Genomic DNA, 9,375 nt, shown 5'->3' with positions numbered 1-9,375 from the left:
CACCTTTCCTGTCTTGGACGGTTAAGTCACCAGCATTACACGCAGGAATAGCTACGTAGTAGAATGCCCAGACCGGGGTTAATGAAGGGTCACTTCAATTCGGAATAATTGTTCCGTAAATTGTGGAGCCCTGGAGGTTCTTACTCCCCGCAATTCCGACCGGTACGCGTTTATTTCCCCAAGCGAGAAACTTCGCCGATATCTCGGTGAACAATATCTCTCATACAACAAGCCATTCTTCCCATATCACGCCATGAAAACGGCTGTGGAGGTGGGTCAGAAGCCTTTCGCTAGAAATTAACCACGGATTTATCGAACGCTATTACAGTAAAGATCGTCTGGAGAAAATAAGCGAACAACTGCCATTCGTGTAGAAAGATTGTCGGACCGATACAACACGCGCCAAGTCCATGTTCTCGGTGCGACTCCCCAGTTTCTCCAAAAAATCCCACGTCATTGACATCACCGTTCTCCAGATCAGCGTGATTTTAAGTTGAGGGTTTGCGGGGAAGACTTTTCTAACGGGCCGATATATCGTCTGGTGTTTATTTCCTGGGGATATAAAGAGGTAGATTAATCGCAGTAGGATTTTAGAAGAAGCAGGCTTGTTCTCGATACAATTAATCATGATGAGAAACGCTCTGTTTTCGACCTTTGTTGGTCTTGTCGCCGCCCAGTCTTCTACAACTGTTTCTGTTCCTACTGGTACACCTATCACCGGTGATTACAATGGCACCTACCGTCCTCAAGTCCACTTCTCTCCACCTTCACATTTCATGAACGACCCCAATGGCATGTTCCGTGATGCCGATGGTCTGTGGCATTTGTACTACCAGTACAACCCTACCCAGCTCGTCGCAGGAAACCAGCACTGGGGTCACGCAACATCCAAGGATCTCTACCACTGGGTGAACCAGCCCATTGCCATCTTTCCTCCCGACAACGAGACTTTTGTATTTTCGGGAAGTGCAGTCGTTGATGTTAACAACACTTCTGGCTTCTTTCCTGATCAGGACAATGGCGTTGTTGCCATCTACGTAAGTACTGCGAGAAACTTATTTAACTCCACACTAACACCGCTACAGACACTAGCTTCGTCAACGGTGCAGGACCAGGCCATTGCGTACTCTCGTGATGGAGGATACACTTTTAAACCTTATGAGGGTAACCCTGTTATCGGCAGCACGTCCAACCAGTTCCGTGATCCCAAGGTCATTCGATACAATGATTCGTGGATCATGGTTGTTGCTTACCCTCAAGACTTTGAGATTGGTATCTTTGAGTCGTCTGATCTCAAGGAGTGGACTGCTACCAGCAACTTCTCCCACCATGGCTTGCTCGGTCTGCAGTACGAGTGCCCCAACATGATTCGCATGCCTTACCTTGATGAGGACGGCGAAAAGCAGGATGACTTGTGGCTCATGGCCATCAGCATCAACCCAGGTGCTCCTCTCGGTGGTTCAATCATGGAGTACTTCCCCGGCCACTTCAACGGTACCCACTTCGAGGCCATCGACGGTGCTGCCCGTATCGCCGATTTCGGAAAGGACAACTACGCGGGACAGTGGTTTTACGGTCTTTCTGAAGATGAGAACCCCGTGTCTATCGCTTGGGCGTCGAACTGGCAGTACACCCAGGTTGTTCCCTCTGGCAGCGAAGGCTGGAGGGGTGCTATGAGTCTTCCCCGTGAGAATTACCTCACCAAGGCGAAGCGTGTGGGTTGGAAGATGGTGTCCGTGCCTTATGATCTCAGCCCCGTTATGGGTCGCGAGCTTGCTTCCAATGATAGCTTTGGCAACTCCACGCTCACTGTTGACTACTCTGATGTTGAGTCCAACGCCATCTACTGGGAAGTCAATATCACCGGCATCCCGGATAGCGGCGTGCTATCTACCGCATCGCTTAACATGACATTCCTGAGCACCGTCACCGATGAATCTCTCAGGGCTGGATACTACCTCGGCGGAGACCCCGTCTTCTTCTTCGACCGCGGCAACACCCGTGCTTTCGACAACATTTTCTTCACCGACAAGATGTCCACTGGAAGTCTCTCCCGAGAGGATGGCTCATGGAGCATGAGCGGTGTGATTGATCGATCTATCTTTGAAGCTTTCATCGATGGTGGTGTTGACAGTATCACCAACACCTTTTTCGCTACTCAGCCTTTGACTATGATGATTCTCAGCGCTAATGATTTGCCTGAGGATGTCAATGTTAGTGTCAAGGTTCACGCTCTGGAGAGCGCTTGGAGAGAGGAGCAGAGTGATGATGGACTTGTGCGTGGAAACACCACTTCGACCAGCTCGGACTAAAAGCTGTATATACATTAGTATAAATTTGTAAATTAACTTAATGATATCTAAACTTTTTATCTGAATATCGGCTCCAAGAGTGGAAGTATTTTGACCATACGTAAGCTGATGGGGAGTGGCTAGCGTAGTGGATATGCCGGACACCCTTGTTGCTGACGTTGGATATGTAGCTCTAAGATCGGAGACTTCTCGGATAATTTGCAAAACTGATAGACATGCTCTAGATGCAGACCGGATATATAATGCCTTTCTCGCTCCATGTGAAAAACCATACCTTACTCAGTTTATGGAAGACCTTATTGCAAAATGGCAACCGTACTTAGGAACATCGCAATTGTTGGTGTAAGTGAAGAGAACACCTGGCAACTTGCGACGAGGCCGTCAGTGTTGACACGCCTTAGGGTTCTGGACGTGTCGGCGCCTTTATCACAAAGGCATTGCACGAGTCCAATCAATTCAACCTTACCGTCGTTACTCGAGTTAGCTCAAAGGTAACAGACTACCCATCACCCATCAAGACCGTCCAGGTACCAGATGACTATCCACACGATAAGGTGGTCGAAGCCTTCCGCGGTAACGATGCTGTTGTCCTAGCTATAGGATTTGCAGGCGAACGTCACCTACCGTCATTGGCTCGTGCTTCTGTTGAAGCTGGCGTCAAAAGGCTAGTCGCGTCTGGTTTCGGCATCGATGCAAGCAACCAAGCAGCTGCTGAAGTATTTTCGGTAGCTGCGAACAAAGTAGCCATGATCAAGGATTTAAAGTCTTTGGAACAACCAGGATGGTCTTGGACAGATGTAGCCTGTGGAGTATTCCTAGACTTGTAAGTCATCCTTATAACTCTGAGCAGGTCACATACTAATATATACCAGTTGCATCCAAGTTGGCTTCTTCGGTATTGATCCAAAAATCAAAAAAGCTAAAATCTGGGACGACGGAAACGCAAAGTTCACAGCCACTACGCGCGAGGCTATAGGTCAAGCCGTCGTCGGCATCCTCAACCATCCTGAAGAGACACACAATCGAACAGTCTTTATATCATCGACCGAGTTATCGCTGAACGATATACTCGCGGAGGAGAAGAGAATTGCCGGTGAAGATGGATGGGATATCTCTTATGTCAAGACTGAAGAAGAGATTTCCCGCACAATTGAAGCTGCTAGGACAGCAACGGAGTTCATGCCGAGGATGTTGGCAGTTGGAAGAATAGGCCTGGCTATCAATATGCTGGACCGTTTTGGGTCTAACTTTAAGATGCGAGGCGTGTTGGAGAATGAGCTGTTGGGTGTTCCGCAGGAAAGCCTCAGGGAGGTTGTTGCGAGGATGAGAGCGGAAAGAGCTTAGACTACTCGTAGGAGCACCCCCGTCTTATAGCCGAGTTAAGCGCCTGCCATATTAGTTATAACCACTTGATAAGCCGTGCTAAGGTGATGATTCATTATACATTGCCAGGAACTCACTCTCACACTTTATGTCAACGGAGGGACAATGGTTCTGGAAACATTTCCCACACAGAATCAGCAGATGGGTTGAGGTTACGAGATGAGCTGAGAAGCACGGTCTGTCTAGTATATTTGCTCAAAGACTGGTTGGAGGAAATCGATGACGAATCTGAAACCGAGAGAATTCTCAAGTCTGCCTTTATAAAGTCTCTTGTAAAGTCCAAGGGCCCTCTGCGCAAGAAAGAGTGTTGACGCTGGTAGGAATTGGTCTTCTTGATGAACAGCAACACCTTTTTAGCTTCCCTTCTAGATGACCGCGTTCTATCTGCATCACAGAACAACTATTCAAGAATACATAATTCTAGTATAAAATCCTCAGCTATCGCTAAGCAATGCGGTAGCTCTTTACAGCGCACCTGAAGTTCGCGATGGAAAGATACCGTCAGACCAGTTAGTTTGGCCTTCTCGTCTGGGAAATCATCAAAGATGGCGATGGTTACTTTAACCCATCTTGGATTCAAGAAGCCTCTGATACAGACAAGGTATCACGTCAAGAGGAGTATCTTCAAAACCTACCAACTGATGGCTTGCTCAAGCATGCCTTGAGCTTCTTATGCTCAAGGTACACAAACTCAAGCTTTTTAGATGTCAATCTCTTCTATCATGTATTAGAATTGACACTGAAGGATGATCCGAACCGTCGAGAGGACCTTGCCACAATTGCAGTAGCACTTGACTATTGTGATAGATAGGCTAAAGTCATCACCGGAATTATTTTTGTTTATATGCTAACATTTTTACTCTTGAAAAAAACAGAGCCAATATTACCCATGCTATTACGAGCTTTATTGAAGCCAGTATAACTACTTCAGTAAGTCACATATTTCAAACTACTGAAAATACTTAAAACGTACTTTTAGATCTAACTTACTACTAACAGGATTGGGTTCTATGATACAGCTACACTTGAAGATACTACTTTAAGTATATCACTAGGATAGATGAGGGTGTCTGTGGTGGAACGTGTTTACTGTTTCTTTCTTTTATTACAGAGTAACATATATCTTGATAAGGCTAAACAGATTGCATTTCCTTGAGCTAGAAATAATTGTTGATAGTAGTATCATGATCTTGCAGACTTGTAATCGCCTTCACTTACTTACAAATAATGCCATCTCGTGTCTTCGCTTCGTTTCGAATCCTATGCGACATCCAGATTGAGAGAAGTCTATTCTGCAACCTGTATTGCTTGAGCGTGATGCTGTTCTTTTCTGACTTTCCTTGACCTTTTCCCTGGGCCATGGTTCAAAGATACGAACCCCCCGAAACATGCTTTTCTTTCGAAATTGAACCTTTAGCCAAGATCTGCTTCAAGTTAATAACCTTGCCTATCAAGTGTCCATCATCCGCCTTCATGGGCGCATACAACTTCAACAACTCATTCAGTCTTCCTCTCTACATACAACTCTTATACTTCTAGCTCGCTGCTAGCTTATCAAATTCTTCAAACGTCTTACACTTGAAGTAATTAGCCTATTCAGGGACTATATACTCAGCCATAATGATTCTGCGAAGACCTTGGAATATATTTATTTATATGCATACAACATTGTTAAAGGTCCTTCCTGGATTCTTGAGTCGGGACATTATCTCCAAACCACTGGTAAAGTGGATCAAAACGACCCTCTTGAAAATGGGCGTCGTCGTAAGCCCAAGAATCGACTGCGAGGCCCCGGTTCTTCTCATCAACCCCATCCAGTGAGTGACGTTGTAATCCCTCCTATCCTGCAGGCTCGAATCATTCTAACTTACGGTCTTCCAAGTTCTAGGGCTTGGTAAATGAATTTGATGACGCTCGTAATAAACCCAACTGACGTAGGTGGCATTTATTCTTGTATTTTGTCACAAGAAACAGGTAAAGAAGCGTTTATTGCGCAGTACACTTACCCGACCTTACACAAGCTACTATGAAATTAACGTGTTGACCAAGTCGATGGTAGAGGAAAAGTGGTGCAAGGGATAAAGTTACGTGTTTTGGGGATGCCGAGGCAGACTATCCCGGAAAACCGGATCAGTTAGCGGGATTCATTCTTGGCGTGCATTGTCGCAAAACAAGACATTCTTTCTATTATCTTTATTGACCGCACTTAGCAGCGAAGATATCTTAATGTGGATTCAAGCTGCAAGTTAATGTTAAATGTTTTTAAATTGCGCCTTTGCAAGCTATTGCTCTTTACCTGAAGCGTTTTGCGGATGTTCGCGCAGATGTTTTGCTAGAAATGGGATTGACGTTAAGAGTTCGAAGGGGTCGTTCCCACCTTCGCCACGGACCCAGTCGATTGGAAATTCACATAAGGTTTTGGAAGATATTTTAGGCCTCCTTAGTAAACTGTGTGAGGGTCATCGCTGGCCTAACTCAAGGCCGATATCACCTGGCATACACCGCGTCGACGGCCGATGGAATTCGGCTGCCTGCCTATTCGAGGTTGAACGGGGAACATGACGCAGACCTTCTAAGATTCCAAATCACTCCTTGAGGCGGACTGAATATAAAAGAAGATGTTTACAAAAGGACATCCTCTCTGCTACACAAATTGAGATTATCATCTTCCTCTTATACTCTTTACCATCAAAAAGCAATTCTTACAATGGGCAGTATTCCAGAAACAGCGCATTTCTTTTTGTAAGTATGGCCTTTTAGGTGTATGCGCCCTCTCTACCATGTGCTAATGATCCCAGCGACATTGATAACTGCTTATATACGCGTGGTAAGCCCAGCCCTCGAACCTGGACCAGTCTTCCAAGTATCTGACTCCGGGTAGATTATCAGGTAGAAGAGCGTATGTCAGATCTCATTAGCTCATACGTTAAAAACCAACTTGGGAAGTCCCCCGAGGAAACCAAACGCCTTCGCGAAAAGTACAAGGAGGAATATTGCGACGACATTCAGGGTCTTGTGCATGACTTTCAGATTAATGTACTTGACTATAACTCCAAAGTTGACAAGGCACTTCCGCTTGACGGTCTGATTAAACCAGACCCAGAGCTTAAGAGACTACTTGAAGACATTGACACTACAAAGGTTAAACTTTGGATTTTTACCAATTCATATGTTACCCATGCAGAGAGAGTTTTGAACTTGCTTGGTGTCGATGGGTTGTTTGAGGGTTTAACATACTGCGACTGGCAACAGCAGCCGATCATAGCTAAACCACAAGGCGAGATGTACCAAAAGGCTATGAAGGAAGCTGGAGTCTCTAACGCCTCCCAATGTTACTTTATTGGTAAGTTCACATTGATGGACCAAGTTCAGTTCATATACTTTGACTGACCTGACAAGACGACTCATGGAACAACTGTGCCGCTGCAGAAGAGATGGGTTGGACAGCTATTCATTTTGTTGAAGAGGGACTTTCACTACCAAACAAGCCGGCGTCCAAACATCACGTGCAGAGGTTTGAAGAGCTGAAGCTGCTTTTTCCTCACTTCTTCAAGCATGAGCAATAGTTATCTTAGTACCTCAATAAGACCATATGATTATTCTCAAGTTATAATAGCGTTACATTTCTGGGTTTAAGAATAATTCGAACTCGAAGTCGGTTAAGACATGAAGCCTATATGAGTGCTCCATGTATTCGGTTGAGCCTCTGGACGAAGCCTGACACACTTTGCAAATAAAGACGGTACACTTTATCGCGGACTCCGAAATATTGGTTCGGTATCCTGACGCGGGGTTGATAGCACGAACCTTCAATAAAGGCAACCTAAGAAGACATACATCTTTCACTAAACCGATACCAGCCGAGCGTAGACAGTAGAAACAGCTTGGAGGTCTCGTATTGATCTAACTAAAACAGTCTTCCATTGTTTTGAAATTTCAATTCACAGTTGTGCTACGCCCGTCCCTGTGCCGCTGCCGATAGTCCGATCGATGCTTACCGGTAAGTGAAATAAGACGTCACGCGTTTATTCTTATAGGCTCATTATAAATGCCTCACTCAAAACCTCCATCTTCACCATATAGCAAATCCTAGAATACGGGTGAAGCCAAGCATATAAAGTGGATTGCAAGAAGTGAAGTGGTGGCATGGCACGTTGCATTGCGAATCCTTCAAAGTTATACCCCGCGATAGCCTAGCAAATCCGCGATCGCAGAATAGTATCTTGACATTGTAGGTGATACTGACCTCCGTCCTTCAAACAAAAACGTATTGTTGCCTTGATTACAGGTATAAAAGACCTTCCATTACCTGTGGGAATCTGCACTAACAAACACAAGATAACCCTTATTACTCTTTACAAATCATACCACCGTACTAATAAGTCAAAATGAAGTCTTTCTCCTATCTTCTGGGCTTGATGGCAAGCTTTGTTGTAATCTGCTCCGCGAATTTTGACCTTTACATCCAGATTGCCACCTTCTACAACGGGCCAGAATTCACTCAAGTGCAACGTCAGTGGGCTATTTTTGAGGCTGACCCGAGTTGCGGAGAGGCTGTTGACCAGCCGTGGTATTATGACCGCGGAGATGTCTCTGTTGCCAGAGGCGTCCGCTGCGCCGGCGATGGCTGTGATCCTACAGGGGCTGCAAGCGAGATCACCAAGCTTGAGATGAACTTGGGATTTGATGATGACGTCTGGCATTGGAGTAAGTTGAATGGAAACCCATGAGCAGTGAATGAGCCTGGTGACTGATGTGATCCTCGTACCATAGCGATCTACCGAGACAGACCCAGAGGCCAAAACGGCGGCTACCTGATGTACGGTTTAGATGGTAACACTTACGGCGAGTGTATCCTCTTTCCTGGCGACAACTGGACCTGCGATCAAGAACCGTTCTTGATTCTGAACGGAGCGAGGAAGTTCAGATGCCTGACACAGTGCTCTGTAAGCGATATTCAGGGGTAAGAGGTGTTCCAGGGGGTACTGGGTACAGTAATACGATTACATAAATACAACTATCCTGCCCCACACTTTATCTTTACATTATCTACATGAAGATTTCCTGTACAAAATCATCTGCCAAGGATCTAAATTATTACTAGATAAGTCTTTATATAAAGCCCAAGTAAAACATGCCCATTTGCAAGATCTACCTGACCAAAGACGTAATACAGCAATTGGATCGTATCAACTCTCATTGACAAGCAGCGTTTATCAGTGAAAGATGTATTTACAATCATAAAATGGTCAAGTCTGCTGGTCTTAGACCTGTTTTGTAAGTCCTCGTGCAGCTTGAGATTCGATCGGCCTTGTCTACGATGAGGGTTGACTTAAGCATGAGGCTCAGACACGGTACAGCCTATACAGCAGGCACAGAATGCTGCAGTCAATTTGCTTAGGAACTAAACTCTTAAGAAGATAAGTAGAGTGGAAAGGTAAGAAAATCGCTTTATTTAATATCGTGTGGGTATTCTGATAGCATCAGTAGGGGTATGAGGTAACGACCAGTTTCAAAACAAATATAAAAAGCGACCGGATTCCATTGATCCCCGTGACCTTGGAAACCAACTATACTTACTGATCTCGATCTCTCTACTTTTTCAGGCCTTTATTATCAATCTCAGATACAAAAATGGTTCTCGACTTAAAGATCAGCGGCTCGTCACGGACAGCTTCCA

At 45.2% G+C, this 9,375-nt stretch overlaps 4 protein-coding genes across 4 annotated transcripts; all 4 read left to right on the top strand.

Annotated features, from left to right (window-relative positions):
* Nucleotides 1-626: 626 nt before the first annotated feature.
* FIESC28_02354 (uncharacterized protein) lies at nucleotides 627-2,312 on the top strand (the record flags this gene model as incomplete). Its single annotated transcript, XM_031156504.1, has 2 exons — nucleotides 627-1,037; nucleotides 1,086-2,312. 2 exons carry the CDS (start codon nucleotides 627-629, stop codon nucleotides 2,310-2,312), a joined length of 1,638 nt encoding a protein of 545 aa, XP_031019455.1.
* A 306-nt stretch (nucleotides 2,313-2,618) lies between these two features.
* On the top strand, nucleotides 2,619-3,656 carry FIESC28_02353 (uncharacterized protein; the record flags this gene model as incomplete). The annotated part of the gene is made up of 3 exons (XM_031156503.1): nucleotides 2,619-2,654; nucleotides 2,714-3,135; nucleotides 3,185-3,656. 3 exons carry the CDS (start codon nucleotides 2,619-2,621, stop codon nucleotides 3,654-3,656), a joined length of 930 nt encoding a protein of 309 aa, XP_031019454.1.
* Nucleotides 3,657-6,402: 2,746 nt separating this feature from the next.
* Nucleotides 6,403-7,261, top strand: FIESC28_02352 (uncharacterized protein; the record flags this gene model as incomplete). The annotated part of the gene is made up of 4 exons (XM_031156502.1): nucleotides 6,403-6,437; nucleotides 6,494-6,522; nucleotides 6,577-7,038; nucleotides 7,095-7,261. The coding sequence occupies 4 exons, from the start codon at nucleotides 6,403-6,405 to the stop codon at nucleotides 7,259-7,261; spliced, it is 693 nt and encodes a 230-aa protein (XP_031019453.1).
* Nucleotides 7,262-8,083: 822 nt separating this feature from the next.
* Nucleotides 8,084-8,662, top strand: FIESC28_02351 (uncharacterized protein; the record flags this gene model as incomplete). The annotated part of the gene is made up of 2 exons (XM_031156501.1): nucleotides 8,084-8,402; nucleotides 8,469-8,662. 2 exons carry the CDS (start codon nucleotides 8,084-8,086, stop codon nucleotides 8,660-8,662), a joined length of 513 nt encoding a protein of 170 aa, XP_031019452.1.
* Nucleotides 8,663-9,375: the final 713 nt, after the last annotated feature.

The sequence above is a fragment of the Fusarium coffeatum genome (genome assembly GCF_003316985.1).
Source record: "Fusarium coffeatum strain FIESC_28 chromosome Unknown BRIP53273_contig_51, whole genome shotgun sequence".
Classification (NCBI taxonomy): Eukaryota; Fungi; Ascomycota; class Sordariomycetes; order Hypocreales; family Nectriaceae; genus Fusarium; species Fusarium coffeatum.
Note: the sequence above shows the minus strand (reverse complement) of the source record. Positions and strands in the feature narration are given on the sequence as shown.